The sequence below is a fragment of the Acomys russatus genome, chromosome 20 (genome assembly GCF_903995435.1).
Source record: "Acomys russatus chromosome 20, mAcoRus1.1, whole genome shotgun sequence".
Lineage (NCBI taxonomy): Eukaryota > Metazoa > Chordata > Mammalia > Rodentia > Muridae > Acomys > Acomys russatus.
Genome location: NC_067156.1, coordinates 64581466 through 64602241, shown reverse-complemented (window position 1 = coordinate 64602241; position 20776 = coordinate 64581466). Strand labels below are relative to the sequence as shown.

Sequence of the window (20776 nt, the reverse complement as noted above, 5' to 3'; positions counted from 1 at the left end):
TCTTGGCTTTTCAAAATAAATTCCACTAGACTGAGCTAAACTTTCTAGAATGTCTGTCTAATGCCTGGGACAGTGGCTACAATCCTGCTAAGCCTTCATCTTTTTAACTACAGAGCCCAAGCTGTCAAGTACCCATGAGGCATTACCCATAAAGCAGAGAGTCAATTTTTAGTCCCAGCACCAAAACCCTTCTCCCCCACCCCACTAAATTCGCATATAATAAAATACTGGGGATCACTTTCATTTCCCAATATAAATACAGGGTTGCAGGGGCAGGAAATGGGGATTGGGAGAGAAAGGGCAAGCTGTATCCTGCACAGAATGTGGCAGCATTCAGTCTCCACCAGCCACCTTACCTCTGGGGGAAAAAAAATGAGGCTGACTAGGCAGGCTGCTTTTATGATGGGAAAAATGCCTGTTTTTACAGCACACTAAATAAAGCCTGCTTTTGGAGCTAGAAGTTTATTGCCAGAGTGAGGAGAACTGTTGTTTTTGTTTTCTGTTCTCTGCCTTTCTGTTGCTGTCCACCGCCCCCCCCCCTTGCGCCCCCTTCAGCTGAAGCCAGGAAAGCGAGGGTAGTAAGGTTCCAGGAGTCCAAGGAAGTCTGTAGAAATACTAGAATCTAAAGATGATACCAGGACATTCCCTCATTTACCTCGACATCTCATGCCAGCTTTATAGGGATTATATTTGGTGTTTCCAGCTTTCCCAAGTCATTAGGAGAGGTTCACAACCAAACAGTAATGAAGAGCAGTAACCTGCATTTATATAGTATTTTATGGTTTCCAAAGCATTCTCCCTTCGATCCGGTTCTTCAGGCAGCTTGGAGAAGCAGGCATGCCCAGGGTTATGACGGAAATTAACCTACCCAAGATCACATGACAAGTTAGGTCAGGCCCGAACGACAGCCTATATTAACCAGATAAAGGACAAACTGAATTTAGATCTTTACCTTGGAAGTGGAGAGCTATGGGGGGACTTGGAGTGGGGATGAGGTAACTAGGAAGCCCATCCAAAGGCAGAGTTTATAGCAGGTTTCCCTGCAGCCAGGATGGGTCTTTAACTCTGGAAGTATGATGCTTTGGTGTATAATCAACAAAGACCGGGAAGAAAGGCCCTCAGATGTTTTCTGCAATGTTTCTCATTAATGGATGCCTCCTCTTAAGGAGATTCCGGCACATCGTGTTTCTACAGCTGGCAGGAACTGTCCTTGTTGTGTGACAAAGTGGTCTCTAAAAGGCTGTCCTGGCTCCCTAGTGCTCTGTCTTTGTTGGGTGCCAGGAACTTCTAAAATATAGCCCTCTCTGAGTCTCCATGGGACACCCCGGGGTGCCTGTTACCTGGGCTCCTATTGAAAAGACAGGTGACTGGGAAGGAGCCAGCATGGACACTAGTGGAGGTGATGAGGCTAGACTCTGTGGTTTTCAAACACTGATAAAAAGGCAGAGGCAAATTCTGTTTTAAAAAAAAAAAAGGTGCAGCCTTCATTCTGGGCACAGGGTTTAGATCAGGGTTACCCTGGAGTGGTTTCAAAGTAGTGAGAGTTAATGGAAAAGACCCAGCAGGCAGAAAAGCTTCAATGTTGTGTCCTGGCCTGCAGTTAGCTACTCCAGTGCTGGGTACACCTTGGCCTTTGGTGAGTGGAAGGGCTGACTGGGATTGGGTGGTGCTGCAGACTGCTCTGACCTACATCACTAGTGTACATCAGAGTGATTAGTAAAGTTTCAATTTCCCATGTTGCATCTGTAGTGCAGCTTATTTCCCAGTCACTTAAGGAGTCAGACCAGTCATGCAAAGGCCTAACCTCGTTGCCCACCGTCAAGCTTGTAGGTAGCAGCCCATGATGCCTACTGCCTGCAGGTAGGCAAGTCACTCATGACTAAAAATTCCTAAGAGATCTCATCCTCATGACTGCATGGACTGTTGGAACCACATTGTAATCTGAAAGAACTTACAACAGTTATAGTTTTCCAGGTTTCGATTCAGGAAAAGTCTAAAACTTCTCTCAAGCCAAACCATGGCAGTTAAAACAAAGAGAACACATGTCCATTTCAAAACTTCTGGACCATTGATGAAGGAACACCTCAGGAAGGCACAAGGCACTGCTAAGATGACCCAGGTCAACCCCAGAAAGATGCTAAAACTCATGGGCAGTGAGGCATGGCCACCCTCTTGTTCCGACTAGCTGGTTCAAACTAGTTATTGCCAGAAGCCTTCCAAGCAAGGAACTTGAGCTTCAGCTCTCTTTTGAAGGGACCTGGGAGTGACAGGAAAACGGCAGTGTCTCTTTAGCCCTGTTACTAGAAAACTGCCTGTTTAATTGACAGTAACTAATAGTTTTTAAAATACACTATGGAATACTACTCAGCTATTAAAACAAGGAATTCCTGAAATTTGTGGACAAATGGATTGAACTAGAAATTATCATAATGAGTGAGTTAACCCAGAAGCAGAAAGAGTCAAATGGTATATACTCACTTATATCTGGACACTAGCCCAAGGGGCATGTCCCATGAAAGTCTTCACGTACCAGGAAAGTGGGACAGAGGGGAGGACATCCTGTTGGGACTTTAGGTGAGAAAAGCATGGGAGAATGGAGACATAGAAGGATCCAGAGGTCCTAGAAACCTACAAGAAGAACATTATGACACGCGGATCTGGGTCCAGGGGTCCTGCTCAAACTATGGCACCAGCCAAGGACAATACACGCAGTAAACATTGAACCTCTACCCAGATCTAGCCAATGAACAGGACATTCTCCATGGTTGAATGGAGAGTGTGGTCTGACTTTCACATGAACTCTGTTGCCCCATATTTGACCATGTCCCCTGGATGGGGAGGCCTGGTGGCACTCAGAGGAAGGAAAGCAGGCTACCAAGAGGAGACTTGATACCCTATAAGCATATATAGGGGGAGGAGGTCCCCCTCAGTCACAGTCATAGTGGAGGGGAGTAGGAGGAAAGCAGGAGGGAGAGAGGAATGGGAGGATACAAGGTGTGGGCTAACAATTTAGATGTAATATGAATAAATTAATAAAATATTTTTTAAAAATAGAAAAAATATATAATAGTCATAATTGACTTATTATATTAACATTTTTATCAGTGTCATTTTACTGGAACCCTAACACAATCTTAGCTAGTAGACTATTTTTTCCCCCGTTTTAAATTAGAGAAGAAAAGAAGTTCCAGTTCACACAGCTAGTGAGAGGCAGGACTGGGCTTGAGACTCACTTATCTGATTATTGACTTTGAGAGTTTTCCCAGGACCCTCCACTGCATGCTAAGCCTTGGGACAACCCTGATTGAGCACCATATACTGGCGGAGGTCTTTACATAGATTATTTGATTGATTCAGCAATTGACCTAAGGAGGTAAAGATCCTATTATCTCTGTATTACAGTAGAGCAAAGTTGAGTACATAAATGTCAATCAACTTTCTTGCTACCACACCGCTAGTAAGAGTTAGAGTCAGGTGATATGTGAACCAGACTGTTCTGCTCATGCCAGTAGCTGCCCCAGAAGGCACCCTGCCTCTACTGTCCCACTGTTTCTCACATTCTGAGCTCTGATGTAGTGTTTCTACAGAGGCTATCCCCCACCTCTCTCTTTCGTTTTGTTTTTTTTTTAAATTGATTTTTAAAAATTTTTATTCTACTTTGATTTATAATACTTTTACTAATTCTTGGAGGATTTAATACTAACTATTTCGATCATATTCACCCCCATTTCTCTTCTAAATCCACCTCCCTACCACACCACACCACTCGCTTTTTTGTTCTGCTTCTGGTTGTTTTTAACCCATGGAGTCTAGTTGGGGCTACCCACTTACTCCTGGGGCTTCACACGTTGGAATTTGATCAGCCTATCAGGAGCCACATCCCTAAAGAGAACTGTCCCTCCCTTTGCCATAAGCTGCCCACTGTCTCCAGCTCCTCGGGTGCATGAGCTCTTTCCCCTTCCATGCTAGAATACTAACTGCTGGGTCTCCCTCCATTGATTAAGATATATTCTTTTCTTCACACAGTATTTCCTGATCGCAGTTTCTCCTCCCTCTCTTCCTTTTGGTCCCTTGTCACCTCCCCTCCAATTCAGACACACTCTCTTTCTGTCTCTCATCCAAAAACAAAAACAAAAACAAACAAACAAACCAAAAACCAAAACAGATTTCAAAAAGGGAACAGCAATACAAAATTATAATGAGTTATAACAAAACCCATCACCTTGAAATTGGACAAGGCAAATCAACAAAAGGAAATAAAGCCCCAAGAACAAGCACAAGAATCAGAGACCCCTCATTCACACACTCGGGAATCCCATAAAACTACTATACTGAACATACACACACACATATATATATAAACTACTAAACTGTACATATATTGTTTGTGTACACACACACACACACACACACACACACATACTCAGAGGACCTGATGCAGACTCATGCAGGCCCTGTGCATACTGCTACAGTCTGAGAGTTCATATGAGCTTTACTCACACTGATTAGAGAATCTTGTTTTATCCTTGGTTTATTTGGTGTCCTCCAGCCCCTCGGGTTGTATGTATGTATGTATGTATGTGTGTGTTTGAGACAGGGTTTCTCTGTTTAGCCTTGCCTGTCTTTGTAGACCAGGCTGGCCTCTCTAACTCACAGAGATCCACCTGCCTCCACTTCCCGCAATGCTGAGATTACAGGTGTGCACCACATGCCTGGCCCCCGTCAGGCTCTCTTCGTCTTTCTTCTTTGTCTTCTACAGGGTTCCCTGAGCTCTGAGAGACAGAGTGTGATGGAGCCATCACATTTAGGACCAAGTGTTTCAAGTTCTGCACACTGTACACTCATGAGTCTATAGTTATTTCCCTCTACTGCAGAAGGAATCTTCTCTGATGGTGGCTGGCTGCATAAGGCATTGATTTATGAATATAGCAGAATATCATAAGTAGCCATTTTATTACTCTTTTTCAGACTAGTAGTATTTCTCCTCTAGGCTACTCTCTGGTTCTTGATCACCCAAACAGTATTGGATATAGGTTCCATCTTGTGGAGTGGGCCGTAAGTCAAGTAGGACATTGGTTGTTTTCTCTCACAAGCTTTGTGCCATCATTGGACTGGCTTTATCTTGTACCAGTCTTACACAATCACAGGAGCCATGAGCTCCTGAGTACACATGAGCCTCTTAGCTTCTTGCCACATGTCCAGAAGACACTGTTTTGTGATGGTATTCTCGTTTTTCTGAATTTACAATCTTTTCATTCCTTTTTCACCAAAGGTGTATGTGTGTGTATGTGTGTGTGTGTGTGTGTGTGCATGCACCTGATATAAGTGTCCCATTTATAGCTGAGCACTCCAGTTATTCTCTGAAATTTAAAGAGTTGTGACTTTCAGCCTTTAACACCATCCACTGCCCAAAGGAACTCATACACTAATCTACGCATATACAGATAAGAACTTAGAAGCCAATTTGATACTATGTCTGTTTAGCAGAATAATCAAAGCTAGCTTCTTCCTGGGGCTGGTGAGTTTTCTGTCAATGGGCTCTTGGCTATATTTATAGTACTAGGCATGTGTGTGTGTTCCTGAGAAGAAAGAACTACATCCAGGTAGAAAGCACTAAGTTAACCTCAACACGTTGCCTTTGTTATAGCCATGGGCATATCTTGCCATGTTGGTCATTACTGTTGCTCACATGATCTATAGATGGATAAAACTATTAATGACTTTCCTCCTCAGCTGCCTACATAGCACCTCCTGACCATCAAGAGGAAGTTTCCGAGTCAGAACCAGTTTGACTTCCCTATGTCCTGTGATCAATATATGTAATGTCTTCAGCAATAGGTATTACCATCAAGTCCTGGTACACAACCAAGAGCAATGGTCCATGGCTGCTGGAAGAATCACCATCCTCCATATGGGAAGACTCCAGCTGAACTCTTTGCTATGCATATAGTTAGGAAGCTTAAAAAATAGTAGGCTTCCATTTGACTTTTTCATCTTCAGTATCAGTTTTCCCTTCCCCATCCCCTCCCCTGCCAAGACCGTTTAGTTCACATAATTAAAAGCCCAATTTTATTTATCTAACAATAGAATAAAACATATCCAGATCCATGGGGCCTACAAAATGCTAAAAACAGAGTAAGACGGGTCTCCCTCCACAGTGCAATTTTTTTCCCTCAGTTTACTGAGGTCTCATCGTCAGCCCGTGGCCACACTGAGTGGAATTCTTGTGGCTCCTAATTATCAGTACCTTCTACAGGCAGAGAGCCTTCAGCTCAAGGGAAGAAGGCTCTTGAGGTTTCCTCTTAGGGCTGGAGAGACAGCTGCATGGTTAGGAGCATCTGCAGCTCTTTCAGCAGATCCATGCTGGCTTTTCCACACCCACATTGTGGTTCATAAGCATCTCTAACTCCAGTTCAGAGGAGCAGACCTCTTCCTCTCACCTCCATGGGCACTAGGCGGCAGGCACATAATCCAGGGCAAACCAATCATACACGTAAAGTAAAATAAACAAGTTTGTTTTGTTTTGTTTTTGTTTTAAAGAAAGCACTAGCAAACAGGTAAAACTGCATTCTTCTCAAAGTGTGTGAGCTTCTCCCTGTCTCATATTGTCAGGTAGTTTCCAATAAGGCTGTGGAGGACGATCTTGAGCTCTGAGCATAGGTTAAGGTAGAAGGCACATTACAATGCCTACCATGAGCAAGACCTTGGGACAGTCACTAACTTCCAATCCTCCAGCTCTGCCATCAAGAAAGACACCACCGAGACTTCTGAGTGAGGGACCAAGAGGTGCATTCAGTTCAGGGGATATTTTAGAGCCTGGCACATACATGCCCTGCCTGGACTGCATGCTGCAGCCTCTTTTATTTTCGTGACTCTCAGCAGTGCTGACTCTAGTCAACTGCTTGGGGGAGAAAAGAGCATATCTCAAGTCCTGGACATCGGGGCCCCTCTGCAAGCTTGAGAGAGATGCAGAATCCAAACGCAAGTTTTCAGAGTGTCCTGAGGTGAATCTCGGGGTCCCAAACAGATCAAGTAAGCACTGGACTATATTGTCCTCCCTCTCCTCTCCGCTGTGCTCCAGTCTTCCTCTCTGCCCCACCGATAACTGAGGTAGAACAGAGAAGACAGCGAACAGATCATAAAACATACATGGTCACTTAGGCTACTTCATAGTTTGAAGTGTTGTTAGCAAATTCTCAATTTGTGTAAACAGGGAAAAGGGACCAGGGCCACTTTGAATGGCTGTGATTGGCGGCTGTGATTGGGTGGGGGTGCCCTGCTAAGGAGCCTCAACCCACAGTTCCCTCAGTCTTTTGGGTGCCATCCATTGGCGTCTCTCCTCTGTAGAGGCCAACAAAGTGTGGCTCCCTTCCCTCCTGAGGCTGTCCTGACAGGTCTCTGAATGTGACTGCTCCTCCAGTCTCACAGTGATGTTATTAATTTTTTAAAACAAACTTCCTGATTGAGGTTCTGCTGCCTCTAAATTGTCTCTACAATGAGACTGTGTACTAATTAACCCATAGAAACAATCAATGATGTACCTTTTTCAAGTTTCAGGGTGATTAGAATATGAAAATGAAGAGCACAATGGTGCAGATGTTTTAAAATCACAGCAGACAGCAATTAGTGACAGGGGAACCAGCTGCTTATCTCTCCAGATAAAGCCTCTTAATAGGGAATTACACTGGAGGCGTCATTACCCAGATGGATCACACATGATTTACTGAGGAGGCGGGGCAGCGTTAACTTTGATTTGTGAGCCAGGTTCCTGTCAAGCAAACGTGCTTACCTTCAGAAAGGTGAGCTGGTGGCAGCAGTGGAAACAGCCTTTAGTTTGCCGCCACCCATAAGCCACAGTTTGAGCAGATGCACTGGGTGAGGAAAGAGGACCCGAAGGCCCGAGGAAGCCACAAGCTCCTGTCTTCTCCAGTCAGGCTCTATTGTTTAGGGATGGACTCATTTAGCTGCCCCTGTGTATCAGAAGAGGACACAGTGAAGGGGCAACAAGGAGTTTCAGGCTAGCATAGGAAACTTCTAGAAAGGAGCATTTCTGATTCCCTGCTAGGAGGCTTTGGTTCTCTCTCTGTTTCTCATCTGTGTGTGTGTGTGTGTGTGTGTGTGTATGTGTGTGTGTGTGTGTGTGTCAGAGAGAGAGAAGAGAGGAGAGGAGAGACGATGAGAGATGAGAGCAGAGAGAGAGAGAGGAGAGAGAGAGAGAGAGAGAGAGAGAGAGAGAGAGAGAGAGAGAGAGAAGGAGAGAGGAGAGGAGAGAGGAGAGAGAGAGAGAAAGGGAGGGGAGGGAGGGAGGGAGAGAGATGGGGTGGAGAGAATCGTCCTATCTTTGGTTGATTCCTTCTATTAGTGAGTTTAGATTGTATTCATGTTAATGAGCCTATGAGCTATTCTGGGCACTAAGAACTCTGAATAACCCGCTATGGTGTTTTATAAAAGTCTATTTATAGATACTTGTTTTTGGTCTCTCAGGTAAATAACTGGAGTGGAGTTGTTGGGTCATGAGGTATCTTTAGCTGTGAGAGGAGTTGCCAGAACATTTTCCTGTATTTCCACCCTCTAACAGTCTTCCCTGGGGCGATGGGGTGGAGTGTGGAGAGCTTCTCTCCTTCCCACATTTGCTATTTGTCTTTTTTTTTTTTTTCCATCCCAGTAAGCAAGTGGGCATTGTCTGAAGGCATTTTCATTTCCCTGACAGAAAAAAAAAAATGTTGGGAACATTAATATAAATCCACTGGTTATTCTTCCTAATTTTTTATGGCCCCGAATATGTCAATGAAATTATTTTGGAGTTACTGGACAAGCAGAGTTGGTTGGTAATGCTAATTAGATCTTATTTTGGACTGATGAAAAGTCCGGCATCCTCCTTTTTTCTATTTTGCTACAAATTGCGTCTTATTTGTCTGGCTGCTTTTAAATGTGCTCACCTTTGGTTTTCACCAGATTCTGCACAATGTGCCTGGATATGGTTTCCGTGGTGTTTACTCTGCCTCGGATTTGCCGATCTTAGTGATGCGAGTCTGCATGCAGGGTGCCTTCTCTGTCCTCCTCCGATAGTCTTGGATAGTATTGGATGACTTTGTGTTGCTCCGAGTCTTGCTAAAGCGTGGTTTATCGTTCTTCTCCCTGTCTTTCCATTTAGATGATTTCTCCTGTGTTCTTTCCATGCTCACCAGACATCATGGTACTCTGGGGCAGCTGTTGGGCACCCACAGTGAAGTTCTCATTTCTAGCTCTATTCAGATACAGAGCTCACACTTGTCTGTGTAGGTCCATGTTAGAGGCTAGACGTGATGTCAGGGTCTTATCACTCCTGCCATATTTGCTTGAGAGCGTGTCTGTCAGTGGGGCTAAGGCTAGACTGGCAGCCAGTAAGATTCTTGTTTTTGCCCCCTCCCCCGCCCCCATAGTTCTGGAGTTAAGGTTGAGTATGGCCATGCCTATTGTTTTTGTTTGTTTTACTGTTCATTTATTTATTTATTTAGTCACTTTATAGCTTGATCCCAGCCCCTCTACCTCCTCTTCTCCCAGTCCCACACTCACGTCCTCCTCTCCCGACTCCCCCTTCTTCTTCTCAGAGAAAGGGAGACCCCTAAGGAATGCCAACCCACCCTGGCACCTCACATTGCAGCCGGACTAAGTGAATCCTTTCCCACTGACCAGACAAGGCAGCCCAGCTAAAGGAAGAGGTCCAAACATGCCCCCTGTTCTATGTGGATGCTGGAGATTTGAACTTGGATCTCATGACTGTGGGGCAAGTGCTCTTACTTAGTGAACGATTGCCCACACCTTCCTATTCTATCCTAGGTACCTTATGTATCCTGTATTGTATAGAGGCTACATTTTGGTTTTCTCTGAAGAGTTTTGACTTTTATTCTTTTAGGCAGTTAAGTCAGGATCCTGTTTGTAGTCTTTCTTAGGATTTCTTAAGGAGCATCCAGAATAATTGCAATTGTAAAGAGTATCATTTCTGTAATATCAATAGAGCACATGGGTGTTTCATTAAAGCTACCCCACTGACTGGTAAGAAAATCAGCATTGCCGCATACTGTGTGATCTCAGGACTTCCCTTTCAGCTTCAACTGATCCTTGCACTTTAGGTTCTTTTCACCCTCAGGTGTGTTTTAAAGTTTGTCTAGGGACCTAAGATGAATCTTATTAAGGTTTCCAGAATTCCTCTCTCCATAGCTCCCTCCTGGGTGCCTATCCATACAAACTCCTGTTCCCTCGAGAGTCTTGGAGTCTACATATTGAATCCCAGCCCGGGATTCCATTTACCTTTCCTCAGTTTAAAATTTGTCCTTCACAGAAACCTGAGGACCCCCTGAGGCCTTGTGTTTTCCTCTCTTTAATCACAGCCCATGTTGTCTGCTCTTGACTGCAGGAGCCGAGTTGCTTCATTTATATTGTCCAGTTTCATACTTTTCTTCATGGACATACTGTAGGCAGCACCTGTTATTTCATCTTGGCTGAAATCAAGTCAGTGATCATTTTCACTTATGCAGAATGATGTAGTCAAGCAGGCCATGGTCAGCGCCTATGCCTTTCTTACCCCCTGCAGGGAAAGGATGCTTTAGTATATACCATTTTTCTCTGCACCCAAAAAGCAAAGGGTGGTTCTTATGTGGGAATCATAACATGTTGACTTCTCAGGGTACCCACAGGATGAGAGAAGATAGAATAGGATGGCAGCCTCAGTTTCTATACCTACGAAGCACTTAGGGAAACTCTATCTTTAAAGAGACCTGCATAATGACAACACCAGTTGATAGGCCAATACAGTCAGGGGAAATTTCACAAGCTACAACCAACCACTAGCTAAGATAGGCAATTAACAGCTCCTGGCAGAGGGAGAATCAGACTTCTCTGGAGATGAGAGCCCCTAATGGGTTATCCAATCTGAATGGTCAGCCATAACCTATGCATATGTGAGCAACACTAAATGGGCTCAACGGGTTGTTGTTATTGTATTGTTGGTCCACTCTGCTTTTCTGTTTCCTGTCCGTGGCCCCAGGGGTTTAAAGCATTATCTCCATTCATGTTACACCTGATCTTTTATCTCACACACACACACACACACACACACACACACACACACACACACGCACACACGCACACACGCACGCACACATGCTCGCACACACGCACATACTCACACGCACATACTCACACACAAACACATACACACTCTCACACACACACATGCACACACATACACGTGCACACGCACACACATACATATACACACACTGACAATTAAAGCAGAGGTCATGAATTTGGAAAGGAGTAGAGGCTGGGCTGTGAGGTCTTGGGAGGAGCAGAGGGAGGACTAAAAATGATATAAATACAGTAGGCATGTGGGAAAGTCTCCACAAAATGCAACCAAACAAACAAAAAAGGGGTGCATGCATTAAAAGATGAGTTTGTTAACTATCCCATGTCTTGTGGAAGCAGAGGATCCCTGAGCCCATGATTCAAACAGGGTACTCAGGAACATTTGTCCATGTCTGCCATTAGCAATTGCAGGAAGGTACTTGGCTCACCAGAGGTGCCTTCTAGCAAGTTCTATGAAGCCAACCAGCTTGGTATCTTTCACTCTCATGAGGTTAAATGGATTTTCTTTCGGGGAGTGGCTGGTGTGTGTGTCTGTGTGTCTTGCCAAATCGACTGGCTACAGTTCAAAAGTGTTCTTGGAAAATTCCAGGACTTTGTGAAACACGTTGAAAAGCACTGGGATAGGGCTCTCCTGGCAATATTAGAGTCCCTCTGGTGCCTAAACCAGACCCTGTCTTTCATATAATCCAGGCTTCTGGATAACCCAGTGGGGTTGCCTGAAAGCTTTGAAGGAAGTGCTAGTTACCGGGCTCACCACCAGAATGTCGGTATAATTGTTTTGTGTGGATCCCAGGTATGTTGTTTTTAACACAGCTTCCTGTGTGATTTTAGCATAAAGCTAAAGTAGGACACTTTTACATCTAAAATGACAGTTTGTATTCCGTTCCCTGTCTCCCACACTCAGCTCCTGTTTGAGTTTAAGCTTTTTGCTTCTAGCCCCAGCAATGGAACGCAAAGGCTTTCCAGAGCTCTGATGATTAACTTGTTAAAACCCCCAGGCTGGGAGGTCATGCACAACTGCATGCTCGCTCCTGCGCCCTGTTCTGGGACGGTAAGACACTCTTCCTCCTGAAAAAGTGGCCCTTCTGCCCTCTTACCCAGGCCTTGCCCCAAAATAGGAAACAGTGTTAGGGTTTCTTACCATGTAAATTGCAGAGTTCACGGAGCAAAACAGGAGTGTTCAGTGTTGCCAAATTGCATATCCTAACAGGCCTGTGGTGGTTTGCTCTGCATATTTACCACTAAAAAAAGTGCTGTGAATGTCATAGTAACCGCAGATGAGCCTGGGCTAAAACATTAGATCAGTGGGGTTTAAATGTGTACCTCAACATTACCTGGGGAGCCTGTTAAAATGCACACCCCCTCCTCCTGCGCTGAGAGACTGAGTTAGTGGGTCTGCAAAGGGTCAAGGACTCTGGATTCAGAACTGTTACCATATGTGCCTCTGATACGACGAACCAGCACCACATCTGGAGAGGCACCAAGTGCCAGATTCAGAGATAAAGATTCCCTGGGGACTTCATGTTTCCCTGCGCTCATAAACCAGCATACCTCACAGACAGGGAGTTTATACTAAAGGTGTCATCGGAAAGAAGCAAGGACAAGGAGAGCCCAGAAGAGCAGTTTGTTCTCTCTGAGTGCTTGTTTAGTTTTATTTTATACATATTTTATATATATCCCCCACTCTGATTCCATTCACCATATTTGTTCCTTGAAAAAAAAATGCTTAACTTTAGATAATTGTGAGAAAAGGCTCAGATTCTCATTTTCTTCCATTGTTTAGGAATTTTAAAGTGTTTTTTCTTTAAACTGATAAAGTACTTTTGACTTGCACAGAGTCTAAAGGTGTATGATTTATATAAAAGATTTGGGGGAGGGAACAGTCATTTTCCTTTTTCTTTGTCCACATGCTTTGTCCATCTCTGTATGGCTAGAGTAAGGCCTCAGTTCTTGGTAATGGACACAGTGGAGCTACTGTGTACACAACTCATGGCTGGCAGATGAGAAATTGGAATTTTATGAAGGTAACCCACATACCTATGAGAAGAATGGTAGGGGCTTGTTCTCAGACCTTTAGAAAGTGCTTATTCTTGGCCCTTCCCGCCTTTCTGCTCCGTCTCTGCAGCCCCAAGGACTGAAGGGTTTTCAGTCCCACCCCATCCCCACTCCTGTTCCTGCATCATACTTTCCTTTGTCCATCCAGGAATTTGATTGCTGAATCCACCTTGAAGGGTAAACTGCCTATGAATTGGTGGGATCACTGGGTCAGGCTGTGGTTCGGGGGAACACTAGAACAGCGCATGAGCCTTAGCTGATCTCTGGCTACAAGATCACAGGCCCAAATGTTCTCACCAGATTGAAACCCACCCTCTCACAGCAGAGCTAACAGGAAACAAGTAACAGAAGATAGGAAAGAACTAACCGTACAGATGACGTTAAAGGGGAGCTGCCTTACAAGAAATTTAGCTCTTAAGTTGAGGAGAAGGGCTGTTTTTGTTTGGTCAACACCTAATGTATTTCAGCACTTCAGTTTCATCATGAGCCATTATCAAATGGAAGATGAATGGTGTATTTTCTTTTGTGTGTAACTGTATGTTTTGCCATTGTAATAGGAACCTCAGCTATTTTTCTTATTTTATACTTACTTTTATTAAAGTGTGTGAATCTCTGTGTATATGTCACCAGTGCCCCCAGAAAGCCAGAAGAATGTGTCAGATCTCCCAGAGTTGGAGTAGCAGGCAGTTGTGAGCCACCTGATCTGGGTGCTGGCAACTGAACTCATGTCCTCTTTAAGAGCAGTAAGCACTCTTAACATTGAGCCATCTCTCCAGCCCCTCTTTTATTAATTAATTAATCTAGCAAACATTTATTTCCCTACCAAAAAAAAATGTACTTAGCTCTGTAGTAAGCTTTGGGGATTGTAAGATACATTAAAAAGATGAATAATTTGTTTGTTGTTTATTTGTCAGTTTGTTTGCTTTTATCTAAAAATATTTACAGTCGTAGAGAAAGAGGCAGAAGTCTATGTGGATTAAATACCACAGGGCACTGTAGGGACTGTAGTAGATGTTGTTATGGAAGTCGATGGAACATGCAGGAGAGATAGTGTAGGGAATCAGACGTAACTGTGTTTGAAGTGGAAACTGTGTTTGCAAGCAGTGTGTTGCAGTGCTTAGCACATTACTCTCATCATTGACAAAATGAAATATCCATAATAAAATGCACATTCTTTCATTCAGTCAGTAAATGTTTATTGAGGGCCTGCTGGGTGCCAAGGCACTGATCGGTGCCTTGTTAATAAGCTAGTAAAGGAAGTGGGCATGTAACTCAATTATCATACAAATCACATAGAAAAATTAGCTACAGCTAGTACAGCAAAGGGGAAATGCATGTCTCTTGAAAGCTTGAAATCAGGATGCTTCTCTAAGGTTGAGAGACATCGCTAGGATTTAGACCATATAACAAGAAAAGGTGTTAACTGTGTAGACTCTGCTGGATGTCAAGAGTCAGAACTTAGAGCTGAGAACAAGGGCTGAGAGTCAGGGACCCAGTTTCCAGCCCTCGCTGTACCACAAAGCCCTGTCCGTAGATGCACTCTATTGTCTGGAGCCCTCACTGTACCACAAAGCTCCGTCCGTAGATGCGCTCCAATGTCTTGAGCTGGAGCCATGGAGGACCCACAGTCTGGAGCGAACAGAATCCCCACAAATCCTGGTGTGCCTGGGTTGGAACAGCAACAGTCACAACTTCTTCTACAATACTCTCAGAAATGCCACAGGATGAGTTACACAGCATCCTAAAGGGATAGAAAACATAGTATTCTTAAAACCCCCTTTCAGCCTGTGGCATAGTGACAGGCCACAGCAGAAATGGTGAAGTAGAAAATCCTTGATTTATAAAGGATAGGTAAGTGACATGTGATGTTTTATCCTTCATTTTAAAATTCATGTAAAGTGGAGTGGAAGACATTCCTTCGTTTGTGTAGGGGAAGCTCAGACGGTGGGATATAGCAAGGTGGTTTTGAATGATCACAATTTGTCCCTCGTACATTTGTTCATATAACTCACGCTTCCTCTGGAGGCTTTCCTCAAAGAGCAGTACCTGGTACCGTGGCCTCATGGTCCCTGCTGCATGCTAACCCGCAAACACAGCAGTATGGCCAGAGACAAAGATGGGGAGGGGGTTCCTGCAGGTTTCCCTCCTTGTGTGTCTTCTGCCTTGTGCCCTGGCCTTGTGCTGTTTTCACCTGATGAACTCAGTGGTACGTGCCTACAAAGATACTGAGCTCTGTGATGCTCTGCCACACTGACCTAAAACGGGGACTCAGAAGAAGAGACTGGAGACCTTCCAAGGAGAAACGGGGACAAGGAAGAGGCAGCTTTAGGCAAAGGAGCACGAGTGGGGCGTTCAGGCTCCTGCTGCCTCTGTACCTTGCGCAGGGCTCTCTACGCCTTACACTTCCTCTTCATAAGATTCTAGTCATTGCACTCAGGGGCCTTGGGGCTGCTCCCTCCCCCTTGCCATGCAGTTCTGCTCGGACTGCATTAAACCAAGTTCTATCGAGGGGAAAAACAGCAATTAAAGCATCCTTGTTAATGTTCAAACCCAGTGTCATGTATCTTTAGTGCCATAATTGAGAGAAGCTTCTCTCTCCCTCTCTCTCTTTCTAAACCATTGTGAAATTCAGAAAAATATTAGCATAATAACTTGCTTCACATTTTAAAATAATTAAGCTGTTAGACAATAAACTGTAAGAAGCTCCAACATATTCATCTTTGTTTCTCTCTCTTCCCCTCTGCTTTACCCACCCTCAGGCTTATGAGAGGCCCCAGAAACACTCAACGCTCCATTACGACACAGGCCTCTCACAGGGCTTCACCAGTGACACCTTAAAACCAAAGCACCAGCAAAAATGCAGCAGCCAGAGCCACATGGACTGGTCCTCCAACTCTGACAGTGGACCTGCCACTCAGAATTGCTTCATCAGCCCAGATACTGGCAGAGAAGCTGCCAACACCAGCAAGATCCCAGCTCTTGAACCCGTGGCTTCCTTTGCAAAGGCCCAGAGTAAGAAAGGCAGTGCAGGCAGTACCTGGAGCCAGTTGTCCAGCAGCAGCAAAGACCTGCTCTTGGGAAGTGTGGTACCATCCCCCAGCAGCCACAGCTCCCCAGCGACCCCTAGCAACTCTGCTGAGTGCAATGGACTCCAGCCATTGGGAGATCAAGATGGAGGAGGTACAAAGGAGCTCCCAGAACCACCCAATACTGGCAACAAGAAGAAATCCAGTAAAAAAGATGTGATAAGTCAAACCGTACCGCACTCAGATCTGGATTGGGTCAAGAGTGCCCAGAAAGCATTTGAAAGTCCAGAAGGGAAGAGAGAGGGCTACCCTGCTGACAGTGCTCAAGAGGCATCACCAACCAGACAGAGCATCAGTAGTTCCGTCAGCAATCCTGAAAATGATTGCAGTCATGTCCGGATTACGATCCCCATAAAGACACCTTCTCTGGATCCATCCAACCACAAGAGGAAGAAGAGGCAGTCCATTAAAGCTGTAGTGGAGAAAATCATCCCAGAGAAAGCCCTGGCTTCGGGGATTGCTATGAGCAGTGAGGTTGTTAGTAGGATACTTTCCAATTCAGAGGGAAATAAGAAAGACCCTCGAGTCCCAAAGTTGGGTAAGATGATAGAAAACGAGCCCCCCTCAGTTGGCCTTGAAACATGTGGGGGTACTGAGAAGATTGTCCCCGGAGGTGTGTCCAAACAGAGGAAACCACCCTTGGTCATGACATCACCAACACGCACAGAGCACTCTCCATCAGGAAAGCTGCCTGAAATCCAGCACCCCAAGTTTGCTGCAAAAAGGAGGTGTAGCAAGACAAAGCCTCCGGCTATGCTTCGAGAGGCCGTCTTAGCTACCGCCGACAAACTGATGGTGGAGCCGCCATCCGCTTACCCCATTACCCCGTCCAGCCCTCTATACACCAACACGGACAGTCTTACTGTGATCACACCGGTCAAAAAGAAGCGGGGACGACCAAAGAAACAGCCTCTCCTCACAGTGGAGACGATTCACGAAGGTACTTCTACCAGCCCAGTCAGTCCTATCAGCAGAGAGTTTCCCGGCACCAAGAAAAGAAAGAGGCGGCGCAATCTGGCTAAGTTGGCCCAGTTGGTGCCGGGAGAGAACAAACCTATGAGTGAGGTGAAGTTTCACAAGAAGGTTGGAAAGCTTGGCGTGCTGGACAAGAAGACCATCAAAACAATCAACAAGATGAAGACACTCAAGAGAAAAAATATCTTAAATCAGATCTTGTCCTGTTCCAGCAGCGTGGCCCTAAAGGCCAAAGCGCCCCCAGAGACCAGTCCCGGGGCAGCGTCTATCGAAAGCAAACTGGGCAAGCAGATCAATGTCAGCAAGAGGGGAACCATCTACATCGGCAAGAAGAGGGGCAGGAAGCCAAGAACAGAGCTGCCGCCCTCATCTGAAGAACCCAAAACAGCCATCAAGCACCCCAGGCCTGTTTCCAGCCAGCCGGATGTTCCAGCCGTGCCTTCCAACTTTCAGTCACTCGTGTCTTCTTCACCAGCAGCTCTGCACCCCCTTTCCACACAGTTAGGTGGGTCCAATGGCAACCTGAGCCCTGCCAGCACTGAAACCAATTTTTCAGAGTTGAAAACTATGCCAAACCTCCAGCCCATCAGTGCTCTTCCAACCAAAACCCAGAAGGGAATCCACAGTGGAACCTGGAAGCTGTCCCCACCCAGGCTGATGGCCAACTCCCCTTCACACCTTTGCGAGATTGGCTCGCTGAAGGAGATAACGCTGTCCCCTGTGAGCGAGTCCCACAGCGAGGAGACCATCCCAAGCGACAGTGGCATTGGAACAGACAACAACAGCACCTCCGACCAAGCAGAGAAGAGCTCAGAGTCCCGACGGAGGTACTCTTTTGACTTCTGTTCCCTAGACAACCCGGAGGCCCTTCCATCTGACACCAGCACAAAGAACCGGCACGGCCACCGGCAGAAGCATCTCATTGTGGACACTTTTCTGGCCCACGAAAGCCTCAAGAAGCCAAAGCACAAGAGGAAAAGGAAAAGCCTGCAGAACCGTGATGACCTCCAGTTTCTGGCGGAGCTGGAAGAGCTCATCACCAAGTTTCAAGTGTTCAGGATCTCCCACCGGGGCTACACTTTTTACCATGAGAATCCGTATCCCAGCATCTTTAGGATTAACTTTGATCACTATTACCCGGTGCCATATATCCAGTACGACCCATTGCTCTACCTTCGTAGGACTTCAGACTTGAAGTCAAAGAAGAAGCGTGGTAGGCCTGCAAAAACCAATGACACCATGACAAAGGTGCCTTTTTTACAGGGGTTCAGCTACCCTATTCCCAGTGGAAGTTACTATGCACCCTATGGAATGCCTTACACATCAATGCCTATGATGAACCTTGGTTACTACGGTCAGTACCCAGCTCCTCTGTACCTATCGCACACGCTCGGAGCAGCGTCCCCGTTCATGAGGCCCACAGTGCCCCCACCCCAGTTCCACACAAGTTCCCATGTAAAGATGTCTGGGGCAACTAAACACAAAGCCAAGCATGGGGTACACTTGCAGGGAACTGTAGGCATGGGCCTCGGTGACATACAGCCATCCCTGAGCCCGCCCAAGGTGGGCGGGGCCACTCTGTCCAGCAGTAGGCTCCACAAGAGGAAACACAAACACAAGCGCAAGCACAAGGAAGAGCGACTCCTAGGGACCCACGACAACCTGAGTGGTCTCTTCGCAGGCAAGGCCACAGCCTTCTCCAGCCACCTCCTGAGTGAGCAGCTCAACAGTGCGGACAAAGAGCTCCCATTGGTGAGCGAGAAGACCAAGCAAAAGGAGAGGCCGAAGCACCAGCATGGTGACGCCAGCCACAAGGTTTCCAAGAACAGCTTTGAGGTGGACACCCTGTCTACGCTCTCACTCTCTGATGCCCAGCACTGGACACAGGCCAAGGACAAAGGTGACTTAAGTAGTGAGCCTGTGGAGCCGTGTGCTAAAAGGTACTCCGGCAGCAGCGGGGACAGTGGCAGCACGAGATCGGAAAGTCTAGATGTGTTCAGTGAAATAAATCCTTCCGGCGACAAGTGGGACAGTGACGTGAGTGGGAATAAGAGGAGGAGTTTTGAAGGCTTTGGGGCATACAGGGAAAAGGACATCCAAGCCTTCAAGGTGACCCGCAAGGAGAGAAGTCCCTATGAGTCCTCCATGTCTCCAGGTAAGAGCCCATTTCCCTGTAGACTTGGACTCGTTGGTTGTTTAAATCCTGGCTTTTGCAGTATAATGCTAATCATGTTTGGCCAAAAGCAGGGGGTGGGGTGGTGGTGGGGGGGGAACTGCTAAATGCAAATAGGCCTGCTTGCATGTTTGAATTTGCTGTGTATTTCATATACTGTTTACATGGTTCTGCATGGCTGGCTGCTCCACTAAAGGGAATGCTGAGACAGTGTCAGTAACTCCCTAAGTGATAGACACTTTTTATTAAAGGTCTTGTTCTTACGTTATTATGTTCTAATTATGTGGTCCAGCTTGCTAGTTGAAGGCTCTACAACTCAGTAGAATACCAACAAAATCCTAAGAATGCCAAGGCTGAAAAAGAATGGCAGTGACGAAAGTGCGTGACGTGCTGTCAGTAGACGTCACCAGTCTTGCATGAGAAATGTACCCCAGAGCTAATGAGGAGAGCATCCGAAAGCCTAAGCAGTCAGGAAGCTGCAGCCCAGAACTGTGTCGTCCATTCTTTATCATGAGTATTGGGCAAGCTGACACAGTTGGCACCTAAGGCGGAGCCCTGACTGCACCCACAATTTTGTTTCCGCGCGCTAAGGGAAGAGGCTCAGAGAAAGGCATTTTCTGTCCTGTACAAACACAGCCACAGGCCTGTGATTTTTAGCACATCTACCAAAGTGGGATTTTTACTCACTGATGTCTAAAGGAATATGTTCATTGCTACCAGAAAAAAATCTCACTCCCTGTCAGTGACTGGCAGAATTCCTTTGCTAACCTCCCTGTCCACACATATTCTCTCTCCCCTGCCATAGAGTTTCACAATTTGGCAAAGACATCCCTGTGTCCCTGCCCATATAGTACATACATCCTAAGACTCCAAAGACTCTGGAAGTCCTTGGAAAACAGGAGAAAATCCCTTCATAGGAACTGAAGAAAAAAAAAAATCTTATATTTCTCTTTGCTCCAAATGGTGTGAAACACTCTGGCCAAAGCCTGGTGTTAAAGGTCTCATTGCACACCGTGAAGATGTGGGTATAATATTTTATTTCTGTTTATGTTGCATGTTTCTCACTCCCCCCCATCTTCCTGGGGAGTCCACAATTAGTGACTGTGAATCCAGTCTACTAAAAAAGAATGAATATTTTCATGCCACCAAATTTCATGTAGAAACTACTGAAGAGTGCATCCTGTTGCTGGTAGTTTGTGTGTTGTCTTAGTGGTAGATTGTCTCCTTATGAAAGAGATAAATTTGTAGTCATGCCTCCCGGGTTTATTGATGGTGGTGAATGGAAGGTAACAAATGGCCCATATATCCTGCCTGCCCAGAGCCGTTGTGGGTTTGTCATTTCTCATTCAAAAGATTTCTT

The 20776-nt window shown here is 45.7% G+C and overlaps 1 protein-coding gene across 2 annotated transcripts in view; it reads left to right on the top strand.

Annotated features, from left to right (window-relative positions):
- The window catches only part of Setbp1 (SET binding protein 1), a 359262-nt gene that overhangs the window by 235053 nt on the left and 103433 nt on the right, over positions 1–20776 (top strand). For both annotated transcript variants that reach the window (XM_051163710.1, XM_051163711.1), the window contains exon 4: positions 15942–19398. In XM_051163710.1, coding sequence (XP_051019667.1) covers positions 15942–19398 — 3457 coding nt within the window. The remainder of the gene's footprint in view (positions 1–15941; positions 19399–20776) is intronic.